The 17,357-nt window shown below is 39.2% G+C and overlaps 2 protein-coding genes across 2 annotated transcripts; one reads left to right on the top strand and one right to left on the bottom strand.

Annotated features, from left to right (window-relative positions):
* The first annotated feature begins 3,759 nt into the window (after positions 1–3,759).
* Positions 3,760–6,007, top strand: LOC148723851 (QRFP-like peptide receptor). Its single transcript, XM_088734228.1, has 3 exons — positions 3,760–3,847; positions 3,942–3,998; positions 4,638–6,007. The coding sequence occupies exon 3, from the start codon at positions 4,661–4,663 to the stop codon at positions 5,666–5,668; it is 1,008 nt and encodes a 335-aa protein (XP_088590354.1). The 5' UTR covers positions 3,760–3,847; positions 3,942–3,998; positions 4,638–4,660; the 3' UTR covers positions 5,669–6,007.
* A 1,536-nt stretch (positions 6,008–7,543) lies between these two features.
* Positions 7,544–10,438, bottom strand: LOC148723850 (uncharacterized). The gene has a single exon (XM_088734273.1). The coding sequence runs from the start codon at positions 9,995–9,997 to the stop codon at positions 7,757–7,759; it is 2,241 nt and encodes a 746-aa protein (XP_088590399.1). The 5' UTR covers positions 9,998–10,438; the 3' UTR covers positions 7,544–7,756.
* Positions 10,439–17,357: the final 6,919 nt, after the last annotated feature.

Genomic DNA, 17,357 nt, shown 5'->3' with positions numbered 1-17,357 from the left:
GGGACTTTTAACGATATCACAGTTTTCTACGACATCAACTGCTAATCGACGGAACCACTTAAAAAAAAAACGGATGTCAGTTATTTTGAAATTTCTTTTACCGAAATTGGATTTTACATATGATAAAATTAAAAAAAAAAAATACGCAACATATGTCTTTTTGTAAAACGGTGCGGGGTGAGTAATGATGCTTCTTAAAAGGTTAAGACATCCACTCCGACAAGATTGTTGATTTACATGCGCTTTTGTCATATCTGTTTGCTCAGCCAGCGTGTCACATGAGGGAAACGTTATTCCCTTTAAACAGCTCTGTAAAGAACTTACACTCTCATTGCCTTTGCTCATTTCTGCTCACACTTTTAATTGAGCCACCAAGGCAGCCACAGAGCTATACGCCAAAATACACTGAACCTGATTCAATTGTGGATCATGCAAGCGTCATTCTTCTGATGTAACTTGACTCTAGGCAGGAGCTTCATATGCTGTAGTTCAGTCTCTTGATGATTTGCATACCCGCATGAGCTTTTATCTTGAGGATGAAAATAAAAATGGCGCTAACGATAGTTGAAAGATAGTTAAGTCTCTCTGATTTTCTTATTATGAGGCCCACTTCCTAGGTTTGCCTGATGCTTCAATGATTCCTCAACCATATAAGTGCTGCAGGCTAAAAAGAACGATTTAGACAACCCGAATGCTAATGTGACACTAACTATGGAGACTTAAAATAATTCGCTCAGGTTAAGCTGAGCTGGTGTTTATGGAAATTTTTCATGTCTATTTCAACATTCAGTCAGCCGGCCATACGAATGTTAGCTGTCGCAATATCTTATCCAATTTTTCTTGTTTAATTATCATAGAGATCTTTCCTCAATTTGCATTTTAACGAAAGAGAGTTTATGAGAAACTTTAATTTTTCAAATTAGCTTCCGTTTTCGCAAAGTTTTCTCCTTTTTTACGCCTGAGCAAAAACGCGAAGAAATTTCGTCTCACAGGCTGAAGACAAATATTTGGGTAGTACGGCGTCAAATAATTTCGCAGATGCAAGTTTTGAAGATATTTTTCAAAAATGTCTTTCCTATATCATAGCACGGCGCAGCGCTAATAACTCAAGCACAGAAACGAACTATTTAAACGTGACAAAGTGATTCTGGCTGCTTCTTTCGATATCGTTGCGACATGATCTACTAAAAAAAAAATTAAAAAAAGTTACTGTATTCCTTAACTAAAAAATTCAGGATATGTAAAGCTTCAAAGTGTCTCTGTCAATTCACCAGCCATCATACTTTAATCTAACTCTTTTATCAGCAGTTGTGCCGATAAAGACTTTGTACCTAAGAACTGACATAAAGGCCAAAATTGACAAGAAAATCTTGAAGTTAAATTAAAGAAAATGACGATAAGACACTATGTCGATTCAGTTCATGAAGGAAAGCTTTTAATTTGTTATCTGCCCTACTAAACAATTGTTTACTCACGACAGACCCTGTTGGGTGTTAAAATCGACAAATCGATGTCGAATTTCCGTAAGCGAAAATAAATATATCGGGATAAAAATTTTAAGTGAGTTTAATGCCTATACGGAAAGTTATGTATTCAGGCATATATTCCTTATTCGATATTCACCCGCTATTTCAACATGGCAGTGCATATTTCAGAGCCGTATGACAATTTCAAAGTCATGTCTCTGTGAAATAAAAAAAGGGAATTATCTGCATGCAATGAAAATAAGAGAAAAGGTTATGTGATAAGAATTAAATTGACAAGTTTTAAAAAAGCAATTTTGACATTGGAGTGATCTGAAATACGTTGTGCGCTTTCTTCTAATTACGTATGCTAAGCCGAAAACACCGTGAAGTGAAATGTTGACGCCATACCAAGTTGTCCTGCAACCTAAAAGGTTGTTTTAATAGGCTGAGTTGTGCAAGGATCCTGTGGTGAGTCTTGTTTTAATTTCTAGTCTTCGAGTAATGCCGCTAATGCAGGTAAAACTGATATTTTCGTTTCCTTTTCCTTCCATCAACGAAGTTTACGAGCGATTTCTATTTCACAAACACTAACTGATGTTCTCAGATAACGTTTAGGCTGAATAATATATCGAATTTTTTTTACCAAACAACGGTTAATCTTTGTTGAAAAAAAGGCTCTTGTAAGTTTTTCAATCTTTCATTTATTACACTTCAAAGATGCCTGGGATTTTACGTTTTCATCCATTGGTTCAACTATACCGTCCGGGTGAGTGTAGTCCTGAGAAGGACTGTTGTCGGTGGTAGTGACTGACGTTTCGACAACCTGTGCGGAAGTCATCATTTGACTCTATTGATGACTTCCGCACAGGTTGTCGAAACGTCAGTCACTACCACCGACAACAGTCCTTCTCAGGACTACACTCACCCGGACGATCAGACTACACCTTCACATGTTACTCCCGGGTTCAAGCCATTTATTGCATAACATTCTGTAAGGAATTTGTCTACACTTTCTGTGCATTGTAACGACCCATGGAATCCATCTTGAGATGACAGAATTCTAAGCCTTGTGTTACAGGAAGCCTTTCAGTTAAATTATTATTTTCAATTATTAGACATAACTGCGTTCTGTTTGCACAGTGCATTATTTTTTCTCGAACTAATAGATTCTAATGAAGGTCTGTCGTCGACTCACAGCTGCTCCAAATGATCAGAAACGAACCGACATACTCGCAAAGAAATAAAATGACATACTTTGAACACTGTTTTCCCAAATTCCCACAGATTTCCTACATTTTCCTATATTACAAATCTACACTCCACCGAACGCAACTTTCTCTTTTTTTCGTCTTCCTGTTCCTTAGACCAGGAGGTTAATTACGTATTTAAATGTGTTTTAAAATACGGAGCACCTGCATCACCTCCACAAAACTTGAGAAACTGCAAAGTCGCCTTTTTGAACTAATCTTGAATTTCCGCGCGTAGAGCAGGTTTCCAGCTTGTTTTTATTGTTTTTGTTGTTGTTTTTATTCCCTAAAGTTGATGAATCAAAATCATTGGAGAAATCGAAGAAAAAATTGGTTTAAATTATAGGAACGGACTGATAATGACCGTGTTTGTTATATGATCATTTTTGTCGATCGCATACCATTTTGAACATTACCTTATGTAGATATCCAGTACAACAACCTCTCGACGCAAACTTTCTTTTAAAAGTTGCTCGAAACAGAGTGCGTTATCTTTTACTGTCTTATCGGGTAGAGTTTACGTTTACGTGCGTGTGAAATTCCCAAGATGACAGCATGTTACCTCAAACGCCATTGAAAATCGGTTAGAGTGAAGGCGTTTGTTATGGTGGGGATTAGAGTTTCATGTAATATTTCCTAATTCGATGGATAAAGAAGCAATTATCCCTAGATTCATTACGTTATGGGTTACATCCTTACAAAAATAGTATAACCCTCACACACATGATCACATCATGTAAAATAAGGCTTGCTTCAAAGCGAAATAGCTACCAAACGGTGTTCGTTAGTTTGACCTCTGCCGCATTTGAGCTTTAATTAGTTTTTAGTGACTTTCAAAGCGGAAGGCACAAGCCCGTGTTGTACGTGGATGGACTATTAATATGAGCCATGTTGGATTTCAATTCATTTTAAGCCCCACACATATAAGCATTTAAGTTTGATATTCCTGTCCGGCTGTCATGAGGAGATGCGTGCCCGATACCCGCATTAATATTCAAAACAAATCATCTTGAACTGTGAAAATAGAGGGGTGATCAGGATTAAACTCAGTAGTTCATCAAGTTCATCAGGCTCGGGCTTCTGAATTTTCAAACCGTTGGACGAGGGAAGTAAGGTTGTTAAGCTTGTCTAGAGGTATACGGTGTCTCTTAGTCTACATCAACCTGAAGAAACACTTGGATCATTGAACTTGAAATGTATTTATTTTCCTTATTTTCTCTTCCTTTAGAGCTAAGAGATTACAAGTCTATAAGGTGAGAGTGGTCTTCCATACATTCTATCGCAGGTACATAGTAACGCATTATCAAAAGACAATTAACGCCTCTAAACTCAATAATTTAGAGGGGAATAAGTTGATGTTGAAAAGCGAATTCAAGGGGAGATCGATTCTCTGTTTCCAAAACAATTCTATACATGTGCCATTGACGATGTCTTTACATACTAGATCGTTCATTATCTCAAGTGCTATTTTTGTTCTACCAGGTGTTAAACTGGGAATGAAAGATGAAGTGAAATGAAATCGTTATTGCTACTGCTTCTTTCTGATAATCTGTGCTAACTTAGAGTCTAAACCTAAGCATTACCTTCACTTTGATTCTTAGATTCATTATCAGTCACAAAGTTATAATTATTTATCAAGAAACTCGTAATGTGTTTTTGCTTGCCTGTTCCTGTTTCAACCAATTTCTTCCGGCCTTTCCACTGCTCCATTGACGTCCAGGAACATCGGTCTAAACCAGAGTGAGCTTGATTTGAAAAAAGTTCTTATAATTTTTTCTCTATAAATTCTCAATCGATTCCTCTCACTGCGTGTGGTTCATTTTATCTTGTAAACGAGGTTGCTATCAGATAAGATTTAAGGGGCTAGGCTGTTAACTCGTGATTCGTCAAATAGTAATATCAGGGTCATCTTATCTAACTTTAGCAACAGAAAAAGAGAAACCGAAGATGACGTTAAAAGAGACCGAGGTGGTTATCCTCACAGTCCTGTACGTCATCACTATGCTCGTAGCATTTTCGGGGAATGGTTTCCTCATCTATATCGTGTGGAAGAAACCTGAAGTAAGATCGCTGACAAGCTTCATGTTCGTCAACATGGCCATCGCTGATTTGCTGGTGACGTTGGTTGTGATGCCCTGGTCGATTGCCCATCTCTACACAGACGGTTTATGGATGATACCAGGAATATTGGGAGACATCACGTGCAAAGTTATCGTATACACTGCCTATGTTACTATAACAGCGTCCATCCTCTGCCTGACATTCATGGCAGTCGATAGGTACTATGCCATTGTTCATCCCTTCCGCCGCCATCTTTGGTTCCGAAAGCCTAAGCTGACAGTGCCATTTATTTGGATCATGTCATTGGCCTCTATGTCCATTTTCCCTGTTGTACAAACCGTGGAAGACCACAATTCCCAATGCATGCTATCTGTTTACGTTTTGGGTGATCAACTCTGGGCTCTGCGAGGAATATTCCTCTTCCTAGTAGTGGTCAACTATCTGATCCCTTTGAGTGTTATTTCTGTCTTGTATACTATTACCGCACGGAGGTTATGGTTCCATGTTGCACCTGGAGTGGAACATTTGACAGGAAACCGAGAGCAACTCGAAACCTCCAAGAGGAGAGTTGTTAAGATGCTCATCATTGTTACCTGTACCTTTGCCCTTTGCTGGCTCCCAGCACAGGTGGTCCACATGAGATATGTCATGCAAACATGGAATATTGAGGTAACTCTTCAGCCGATAGTCATGTTTGTGTGTTTTTGGTTTGGTCACGCAAACAGCGCCATCAACCCATGGCTGTACATATTCCTGAGCAGCAAGATCAATACGGCATTTACAAGAATCGTCAGTAGAAAAAGCAGCTGGTCGCCTCCGAGTATCAGTGTCAAAACATCAAATGCCTTTTTACCACCAGAAGACGAAGCTATCCGGAACGAATCAAAACTGTAATATCTCTCATAACATGAAACATTTATCACCATCTTGGTAATTATACCTGAGAAAGCGAAACTTTCTTAAAACTTATTGAATGATATGACCCCATATATACGGTGTGATAAAGGTAATAAGCTAAGTAATTAATGTGAAATTGAAAATCTCAACTGATTTAGACAACTGCTCTATCGGCTGCTAACAATAAAAGAGGGGATCAGATTTTGTTTTGTTATTGTTTTCGCTCTCAATTTTGACAGCAAGTTATCTCTGGAAGTAGTTAGAGTTTAAAATTGAAAGTTATTATGCAAATCTTTCATTTTTGTCAATAATATAAAATTAGTTTTCGTCAAACGAGGTCTTTAAGAATTATTTACCTTAGTGAAGGTACATAGTGGTGGAAATTTCAGAACTGGCCGGTAAGTGCGCTCCAAGAGCACTTGTGCAGTATATACTAATTTGGTTTGTTTTATTCATAATTTTCGCATTGATGATAAAGAATCGTTCCCCACAGTTTTACTGATTATATTCCAAAAAGTGATAGATTTAGTACCAGTGAACCATGCAAGAACGGTTGCCAGCCGAAATTACGCCGTTAGTTAACTGCGTAAAATCTCCCAACATACATAACAACGACTGGAGGAAATTACCCTTGCGAAACCAATTTCCAGCTTTCTGTTAATTTTTGGAAGTTTCTAGAAATTTCTAGAATATGACAGTTTTATTCCAGAATCCTATTCTAGCTTTTTTCTAGAAAGTATTTTTCCAGATTTTTCAAGTTTTAAGTTCTTTCAAAAGCTGGAAATAGCTGGAATTTAATGCACGTATTAGCTGCTGCCAGAAATTGACAGCTTTTTCCAGTCTGCATTTCTTTCAGAAAACTGGAATAAGCTGGAAGTAGTTAACAACTAATTTACATAATAGCAAACCTGAGAGAAATTTTCAGCTTGGTCAGTTTCATTTTATTTCAAAATCTTGAAATAGAATAGGAAAAGAAGTACTTCACCTTATAGCTTGATAGACTAAAAAGTAGTAACATCTACACAACTATCATTGGCTCTATCCTTTTTTGGGAGGGTTTACCTTTATGGGTTAGCATACAATTCTAGATCTACCTTTTCAAGATCAGTGAGATCTTTTCTTTTTTGTTAGGAATGGTGATCAGTGATTTGAAATTTAAAATAAAATGTTGCAGGAAACCCTGAGTGAATTGATTAACCAGTTTTAGGCAGGCACGCTTGATGTACAGTTCTAAGTCACCTGTCATTGAAAAATGAATTCTCTGTGAGCTGAATTTTTTTCATTAAGCAAAGCCACTATTTAACAAATGGTAAACACCACAGCGTACACTATTGAGTTATGGATGCACGCGGGAGGTAGCTAAGCACAAAAGAAGCGTAAGAGTCGCTCGAGGCGATAGCCGAGAGCGACTCTAGCTTCTTGAGTGCTTAGCAAACCTCCCAAGTGCATCCATAACTCAATAGAGTACGCTGTGGTGTTTACCATTTGTTTTATAACATAACATTGATACATTGTAGCTGAAGAGTTCCCTTTTCTTTAACAAATCTTGCGTGACCAGAAAAAACAAGCGCGCACAGAAAAATAGTCTTTGCATTTGCTCACGTCAGCAGCGTACATCCATGGGCAAATGGGGGATGCTAAATTGACCAATCAGAGTGCGCGCTTTACTTTGGTTATGTTATAATAAAAAATCTATTGGCAGATTTGTCTGATTATACAGTCATCTAGTCAATGACTACCGTTGGTTTTACGTAAATAAGTTTCTCATAATCAATTTAAAAATTCTGACAGATTCTCCTCACTGCAGAGTTCTGAATAGAAAATTGCATAATAGAATTTACATGAATGAAAATACAAGATACAACTAGAACTTACAGCTTGTTTTTGTTGTCTTCCTCGTTGTATTTTAGTCCAAAGTTTTCTTAAGAATTATTGAGTCACATTGTGACTACCTCTGACACCTTGAGAATGGTTGCTTTTGAGGCCTCGCATCATGAAGAGAAAACTTTACAGAAAGATACTTAATACTACAAGTACAATGATAAATAAGTAAATGACTCACTTTTTTGTAAATTACAAACAACTTTATCGACAATGACCGCAGAAATTTGGAGCCCTAGCAACACACCTATTGTTTGGGTTGCCAGAAAGGTAAATGATTTTCTCAAGGATACAGTCCACAGTGACAACAGTGTACTTGTCATCTTCACCTGCAACTCTGAGGAGGTGCTTTGGTTTATCACACACAAGGAAAGGGTTTTCAAAATCTAAAATAATGGGCTTAATTACAGCAAAAACGGTTTTTACATTACTCTCAAACAAAAAGTATTCAAAAAAGGCCATGTAGTTCCCTCCATTATGCTCCACAAGAACTGCAAATCCACAATGTTTTCTCATTCTTTTATAGATCCTTGAATAAATGACATGACCATTTACAATCACACGTTTTGCTTCTAAAAAGACTGGTCTATCGGTGTAACTTGAAGGAAGTAGTAAGGATGCCTGTTTATAAATGTCATTGTTGACTGCCCACTTCCTAAGGGCTCCTGCAACTTGACAGTTTGCCGCATCCTTCACATTTCGTAGGCTTCTCTCACCAGAAAGCATTTGCTCCACAAAGCATCGTACATTGATTTCAGTAATTAAATGGCATTTGGTTCGGAGGGAATTTTGAGCATACATCATCCAAATAAGTTGGCGACACTGATTTCCTGTCCCATGAACACTCTCTAGTAGGGCTCCATTTAAATCTTTAAAAGGAAAACACGACCATGCCCAAAGGGGCCCCCATGCTTGTACATAAGTCACTAAATGTGCTCCAATATTATGCACATTTAGACTGCAGTTGCTATCCCCATAAAGAACCTGGTGATCCCTGTAAAAGCTGAATAAAACATCTCTAGCCAAAGATAGTAAATCTGGTGTTATATTATCTCCAAGTAGTATGTAAATACCTTCTACTAGGCAAGCAAAATGTTGCAAATACTTTTCTGGTAAAATGTCAATGAGGCATGGTATAGAATAAAAAAGAAGCCATGCTTGTAGTTCAGATACCTTGAAATAAGCTCGACTTGTTTCCAGTTGTCGCGGAAGTCTTTGTATGAAGTCAGGTGGTTTCATTTCTTTCAGTCTTTTGTCAATAGTTTTTGTTTTGTGTCCGATGAACCAAGGCTTCTTATGTTTTGATGAGGACAACCAAAGATTAAGAAGTTGTTTTGTTACACCCAGTAAGACACCATGCATGTAGTCTGGGACAATTCCAAGTACCAGGTCAAACCAAGGAAGCTTTGCCAATGGTGTCACATCATGGAAACCTCTCACTCTGCGACCACTTTCCATAGCAGACAAAGAATTCTCAACCACACTTTCACTAGTTCTTAATGGGGCAGGTGGATCTTTGAAAGGATAACAACGTACATGTCCTTTGCCTTGCTTTGTAACAAAACCTTCCTCTTCGCAGGTAATGCAACCATTGATACCATTATGGTGACTCATGTACATAAGGTATGCTTTACCTTGTAGGTCTGTAGTGCCAAGTGCAAGCATAACTTTAGGACTGCATTTCTCCGAGATGGTGAAACCTTTACACTTCAGTCGGATAAGGTCATCTGTAAACACCTCAAAAAAAGTGGAAAACCTAGGTTTTCCCTTCCCTTGCCATAATCCCCAGAGTATCATGTTCTTCTTTGCAAACGGTTCTTCTGGAGGAAGTTCATTTATGGCAAGGAAAACAGGCCAAATATTAACCTTTGAAGATTTGTATAATGGTATGCCATCTGTATTAAAAAGTAGAGTTAAATTGGCTTTATTGGAGAGAAATCCTCCAGGTTCTTTAAATTTCCTGTATACTGTTCCATCAACAATGTCCCTGATATTTGATGAACAGTTTGGTGTGTCTTTATATTGTTGAATTTTCATCCAGATGCTGTTGCGCTCCAGAAGTTTTGTCAACTGCTGTTCAATTGAAACAGTCACAAAGTACAAGTTCCTCTGCTTTTTAGCCTGATTACCCAAATTGCCACCAAAACGTAAACCTGCACATTGGTTTCCCCCATTGTCTGTTGTATTGCACCGGTAAACACTCTCATCCTTTGGAAAAATCGAAAAGCACTTTCCACAATAATCAAAGACGTTAACAATGCAATCTCCTAGTGTTTCTTTAATCTCACTGAGTGTCAATGACAGTAAGGTGTTATCTTTTGGGGCAATGAATTTAAGAAGATCTAACAGGTCAACAGAAGCAGAGCCGCTTAATTTATGTTTAGCAATGTATGATAAAATTAGTATGCTCAGTTTCTCCTTTTCATTAACTAGTGACGGGGTCATGTCAACAGATTTATCTGAGACTAAGTCTGTCTCCTGGTCTTCTGAGTCTGATTCACTACTGGATGTCGATTGCTCTGTTTCAGAGGAACTATAATCAGTGCAACTGGTTGCGGAACAGTCTGAGTCTGATGAGTATGTTACTTCCTCACAAATAACTGGGTCACAATATAAATTCTCAGAAGCTGGGCAATGAGTTATAACACTCTAGGCACTGTTCCCTTTGTTGTAACAATGTGAGCTTTGTCTTGAGATTTCAGCATCACAAGTGTTGTTATGAGGTAAAAAGTGTAAATATTCTTTTCCTGAAATTGACTGATAGAAACTTGAGACAAAGCTTGCATCTTCCTGTCTAGGTGATTCATTTAAAATAGCTGAGCAATGTTCAGAGTTAAAGCTTAAATTTTGCTCCAGATAAGCAGTAGAAGAGCTTGTCCTTGAACAAAAGAGCCATTAGCTGAACGCTTTCTTCTCCACAATGTCGTTCGGGAATTTAGGGTGTGTTGATGTTCTTTCTCGCCAAGGTTTGTTTTACCATGAGTTTTAATTAAATGTGAAATCACTCGCTGCTTTGAAGAGAGAAGATTGCCACACAAACTGCACTTCCACTTTGAGAGCCCATCAGGTGATGTAACGCAGGTGAAATCTGGGTTCGTAGCATGAGCAGAATCCATATGCACGTCAACATTTCTCCTGGAGACGTGCAACTTCCCACAAATGCCACACAACCACTTTTCGTCGTCTCCATTAGCTCCTCCTCGCAATCTTAAAACCGGCAGGCTAACTGAAGGAATAAATTCAGCTGGTTGGTTTCCTTTCCATGTTACTGGCATTTCATCTCCGTCACTATCGCTTGTGGAGAGCTTTTCCTTGATTTTACACTCATAACGGTTAACAAACGCTAGACTGAAGATTGTTTCTTTGGAACGATTGTCACGAAAACATAACGACGTTATTGCCGTTTTGAATACAGCCAAGTGTTGAATTACTTTGGTATCTTTCAAATTTATCTTTTTAAAATACTCTTTAAGCGATTCAAATACTGGAACAGCCATTCTCGTATGGTTCACGCTGTCAAGTACAGCCATCTTTCGATGAAGGTAGTGAGTTAGCAAATAATTATTGAATTTCCCAGCAGCTTGACATGGCACAGGACGCTCGTAACTTCACAGTAGCAGCTGGGAATGTCTCAAAAAAGAGTTTGTTCTGGATAAATGAGATCTCGTCCATATAGGAAATATGCTGATCGCTCCGATCAGTTCTAGCTTCCAAAGTTTTGCTGAGGACCGCCATCATTTATCGTGTGCGATCGTGCGATCGCGTAACGTAAAAGCTGTCGTTAAAGCGATCACCCGGTCAGCGGTGAATTTCGTTACATTCGGTAAACCACGGCGTGGCTGCTTCGGCCGCTTGCTTCACAAAAAATGCAAAGTGTGTCCAGAGTATCCGTTAGTTAACTACGTAAAATCTCCCAAGATATGCCGACGTCTGTTCTCAACCTTAACAACTTCTCATTGTAATAAACCTGTAATTCAGCTCTATGCAAAAGGTTTGAATAAACGTCATATTAGTATCATATTGTATATATAACACATAAATATAACACATAGATATATATAACATACACAAGATGTTAGACATGGCGATGTGTAAGTCGGCCCTCGAACGCTTGGTAACACTTTGGCTTGTTTCAAGTTTAATTTTCAACTCCATTTATCGCAACCCATTGAACCTGGAAGATAAGCGTCTAGAGATATGCCTGGAAGGATTTGTTGTCGCAAAATCTTTATGTGTGCCGTTTTTAAGTCTTCCTAGAGTTCAAATGCGAATCAAGTCATCCGCCATTGTTCCAGCTCCTGCTAGTCATAGGTTATTACTTGGTTTAAAACTCCTAAATGTCGCCTTATTCACCATTATTTTAATCTCTGCAATGATGTTGCCAGTAACCCTGGTCCAATTGATGTTACGCAGTTGGATTTATCGACTTTGGAAGGGAGCTTTTCTTCGCCTACTGAATACAGTCCGTCGACAACGACAACAGGAACTTCGTTTCTGTCCGAACCCGATAAAAGTGATTACTCTTCTTCATATTTTGATCTTGGACTCGGGGAAAATGGTCCACGAATCGGTCATTGGAACGTCAACTATTTAACAACAACCAAGTTTGAACAAATCAAGCTGTTTCTACTTGGAAACATGCGCTCAGGTCATTCTCAATTGGATGCTTTGTTTATTACTGAGACATTTCTCAAGCCCGACGTTTCAGTTACTTGCTTTGCAATCCCGGGTTTCACAATTCACCGAAGGGACAGAAAGACAAATGGTGGCGGTATTATGGCTCTTATTAGTCAGGATCTTATTGCAAAACGGAGAAATGACTTGGAAAGCACGGAGGTGGAGGCAAATTGGCTGGAAGTGTGTCCTTATAAATCGAAGCGACCATTATTTTCGGAAGTTTTTACCGACCACCGTCCTCCAAAACGGATGATGATATTAAAATCGAAGAGCTCATCGAATGGGTTCATTTGTTAAACAAAGAAACTATCATTGTCTCTGACATGAACAATGACTATAACGATAGGAAGAATTATGATAAGCATAGACTCGCTAAAGGGTTGCGTGGTATGAATTTTAAACAGTTGGTTGATTTTACAACCCGCCCCATAAGCAAAACTTTCCTTGATCATGTGTACCGTAATCAACCACAGCGAATAAATTTTGTCACCAGTGCAGACATTGGCTTAGCAGATCATCTACCAGTCTTTGTAGTTCGCAAGTATGCACGCGAAAATTTAAGCAGACAATCTTCTCGAATGAAGTACCGTGACATGAAATCTTTTGATAAGGATCAATTCAAGCGAACAGTGGAGCAGATCCCATGGGAGACAGCGTTTGTGTTCGAAGATATGGGTAGATAACGAAGGAAACTTCATGGGTTTTTTTGCACTAAACCAATTTCATTGCTTTAACTCGCTGAAAATTTATCAAAAACAAACTTTTCGCTCTTTATTCCTTTTCCTATCTTTTTCTTACGGAGCCTTCCCCCTCTTCCTTTCTCAGAAATACCGGAATTTCAGGTATGGCAAACTATTCATTATCTAGAAAATCAGATTGAAACAAAAAATTGTGATAAACTCGCTGGTTGTAATTTTCATTTTCGCAGTCTCGGTCAAATCATTTTCCAGGTTACAAATCAGCTTCTTTCGCTGTGCCTCAGCTCTCAGCTGATGCTCCAGGAAAAAAAAAAAAAAAGAACAGTTTGGGTGAATTCTACGTTCATGTTTTCCATATGTTTCACTTTTAGTCATTTGAATTATCTTTTTAAATTTTTTTACAGTTGATAGCCAGTGCGGAAATGGGCCAGACATAGCATTCATTTTGGATGCAAGTGAAAGTACAACAACTATCTTTGGGGATGTTCAAAGATTTGTGACGGCAGTCACTATGGAAATCTTCATGAGTTGTAAAACGCTTAATGCTGCGATAGTGTTTTTCGGCGAGGAGGCTACTGTGGCAAAAAATTTTTCCCAGATTTTCAATTTATCTGAGTTTCGCTCTGCATTTTATTATGTCCCTCCGCCCATGCCTGGTTCAAGAAAAATGATAAACAAAGGTTTAGAAGTGGCGTCAAAAAAGGTATTTCGATTTTCTCGGAAGAACGTCGCGAAAATTGCAGTTTTGATTACTGATGGGGCACAAACGCCACCTTTCGATATATTTGCGCCCGCGCAGGAACTTAAGGAGCAAGGTGTTCACATTTCGGTCGTCGGCATAGATAATGATATTGTCTTCGAGAAACTTCAAAACATGACAGACAGACCAGATAAAGAATTGATTCTTGCAGTATTCTCAACTGACCTTTTGCTACTGAGGATCGACGTCAAAATGGTTATCCGGGCTGCCGGTAAGACTATTTGTGCAAATTAGATAATTGAACCTACTATTAAACACGAAGGCGCGCTATAAAAGGAGCCTTGGGTCCCACTGGACCATTTGTCAATCAACCGTCGTGTGATGTAGAACTCTTAGAGTCAAGTCAGCTTGAGCTACAGCTACTCCAAAGCAGTGAACAGCGGGCGCATTCCTTAAAATTGTTTTATGTATTCATCACAATACAAGAATTCTTGAGATTTTTATTTCCTTCCTCCAATGGAAACTGTCTTTATTTGTGGCGGTAAATTTGAGATCGAAGTAGGTGGTTCGCACGTTACCTCATGCCACCATGCTGGTGGAAGTAAACAATAGGTATCTCATAAGCTCCTTTTGTTCCTCTACCAGCATTTGAATTTGACCCGCACACGTCAACGGTGAGTGACAAATGAGCCCAAGTCTTCCCAGGGAAGACTTCTTTGTATAGCGCGCCTTCGTGTTTAAGCAGATAGGAATTAATGTACATCACATTCAACATGAATTGTTCAACTTTATAGGAAAATTCATTGCCTGACTCGTGAATTCCGCGATTGATGCGATATCGCTTTTCGCGTGCAATTTGTCGCGGAATTCACGAGTCAGGTATCAGATTTTCCTAGAATCGCATCATTGAAAAAATTTAAAAAAGGAAACAGTAGTAATTTTGTTTGTTTTTATCCTGGGCGCGAAACAAGAGATGCGAAACAATATATAGCGGTCAATGTGTTCAAAAAGTGTTGTTTCATAGAAGATTTTGCGTCAAATCGAATTTTTTTCAGAATTTTCAACATAACGCAGCGCAATTTCTGGCCTTGAAGGCAAGTAAACAACAACCTAAGCATGACGAATTTTACCGCGTGGGCTTTGTACACGTAAGAAATTTGTACGTTTTTCGCATATAACAGCAAATCAAAAACTGTTTTGAATAAATCTGTCGTCCCGAAATATTTCTTGGCCATTTTAGGGATGTTACTAAAACTGGGAACTGGGAACGGGGAACGGGTAACGGCAAATGAGGAACGGCACACGGGGAACGGCAAACGGGAAACGGAAAACGGGGAACGGCAAACGGGGAACGGCAAACGGGGAACGGCAAACGGGGAACGGCAAACGGGGAACGGCAAACGGGGAACGGGGAACGGCAAACGGGGAACGGCAAACGGGGAACGGCAAACGGGAAACGGCAAACGGGGAACGGCAAACGGGAAACGGGTGTACAGCGTTTTAATCATTTTAGGGATGTTACTAAAACTAGGAACGGGGAACGGGGAATGGGAACAGGGAATGGGGAACGGCAAACGGGAAACGGGTGTACAGCGTTTTAATCATTTTAGGGATGTTACTAAAACTAGGAACGGGGAACGGGGAATGGGAACAGGGAATGGGGAACGGCAAAAGAGGAACGGCAAACGGGGAACGGCAAACGAGGAATGGCAAACGGGGAACGACAAACGGGGAACGGCAAACGGGGAACGGCAAACGGGGAACGGCAAACGGGGAACGGCAAACGGGGAACGGCAAACGGGGAACGCGTGTACAGCGGTAACCCACTTGAGAATTCAAAATGGCGGAGTAAACGATGTTTACATACACTGATTTTATCGCTAGGTCGCCGCTTGCAGCGAAATTAGACGACTCGCTTTTATTTAACTATTACCCAGGCGAAGCCACGAAGCCTAGTATTCCGAGGCGAGAATTCGAAGTCAACGTTTCTGCAATGGTTGCCACCATTTGTTCTGACGTCTCTCTTTGTTTTTCCTTCCTGAAATCTGCATCTTTTGGCTGAGTTTGGGTATGTTGGTTGTTTGCATTGCCCAACAGCATTTTTTGCAGATAAGTAGCAAGGAGGTAATATCTTAGATTAACAGAAATGAGCTAGGAAACGTAATAACCAGCCTAGTTATTGAAATTACTACAGGCAGATATCTGCTTACCTTACCGCAAAATAACATCAGGAACACATCTTTGTATCGACCCATAAACTTCCATGTAAACAATAGAGAAATCAAACATTGACAGAACTTTTAATAACATTTAATTTTACATGTTATCAAACATTTGATTTAACACTTAATCTTCGAAAGGCCTCAAAAAAGCTTTGAAGACATGCTAAAATATGAAAACATATGAAATATGAAAATGAAGGTCTACCAACCCAGGTTAAAATTGTCTTTTACTGCAATAAATAGCATTTTCCTTCTTAGACATTGTTTTCAATTTCATAAGAAATCATTTTAAGCGACAAAAGTTATTGTTTAAAAAAGAAAAAAACAACTAGAAAAAAACAACTGTCATTTAAAACTCAACATATCAGTCATTCAGCTGTTTGCTTTTCAACATTATTGATATTAAACAACAACAAACATATGAAACATATGTGTGAACTGCGGTTATGAGACGTATATGAGCACGATCCTTCGCAGTAAAGCACTATTTGAGCAATAGTGAAAATCAGACCTGAAAAAAATTTTAGGCCTGTACGGGATTCGAACCACTGACCTCTGCGATACTAGTGCAGCGCTCTTACCAATTGAGCTAACAAGCCAACTGAGAGCAGGCCATCAAATTAATTCGACATAAACCCGTAGATGATGAATCAAACAACAACAAACATATGAAACATGTGTGTGAACTGCGGTTATGAGACGTATATGCTCAAATAGTGCTTTACTGCGAAGGATCGTGCTCATATACGTCTCATAACCGCAGTTCACACATATGTTTCATATGTTTGTTGTTGTTTGATTCATCATCTACGGGTTTATGTCGAATTAATTTGATGGCCTGCTCTCAGTTGGCTTGTTAGCTCAATTGGTAAGAGCGCTGCACTAGTATCGCAGAGGTCAGTGGTTCGAATCCCGTACAGGCCTGAAATTTTTTTCAGGTCTGATTTTCACTATTGCTCAAATAGTGCTTTACTGCGAAGGATCGTGCTCATATACATTATTGATATTGCTTGGTTGTAGCGGTGAAGATATTGGAGGTAAACTTCGTTACCTTGCAGTACAATTACTCTATGAATATAAGAATAAATGCCGCGAGCTTGTAGTTCTGAGTTGATTGTTCAAATGTTGTGCATAAATTGTAAGATACTCACCTCTCCGAGGATTTCATTTCTATGCAACCTGCAATGTGTGCCAGACACAAACTAAATTTATGAGGCACTCAACATTTCAAAGTAAAATCCTTCAATAAAACCTACACTTACCGTCCATGCTTTTTGCTCCGACGATCGCGTTCGAAGAGCGTTCTCAAAACTAGTTGCCAGACCCTTTTAGTTCCCTTTACTCCGCCATTTTGAATTCTCAGGCGGGTTACCGCTGTACACTCATTCCCCGTTCCGCGTTCCCCGTTCCCCGTTCCTCGTTCCCCGTTCCTCGTTCCCCGTTCCCCGTTCCCCGTTCCCCGTTCCTCGTTCCTCGTTTCCCGTTTCCCGTTTCCCGTTTCCCGTTTC

The sequence above is a fragment of the Stylophora pistillata genome, chromosome 9, assembly GCF_964205215.1.
Source record: "Stylophora pistillata chromosome 9, jaStyPist1.2, whole genome shotgun sequence".
Taxonomy (NCBI): domain Eukaryota; kingdom Metazoa; phylum Cnidaria; class Anthozoa; order Scleractinia; family Pocilloporidae; genus Stylophora; species Stylophora pistillata.
The sequence above is the reverse complement of the archived record's forward strand: the minus strand, read 5'-3'. Positions and strand labels throughout refer to the sequence as shown.

Coding starts and splice junctions, on each gene's coding strand:
- LOC148723851 (XM_088734228.1), top strand. CDS start 4,661: ATGACGTTAAAAGAGACCGAGGTGGTTATCCTCACAGTCCTGTACGTC.
- LOC148723850 (XM_088734273.1), bottom strand. CDS start 9,997: ATGACCCCGTCACTAGTTAATGAAAAGGAGAAACTGAGCATACTAATT.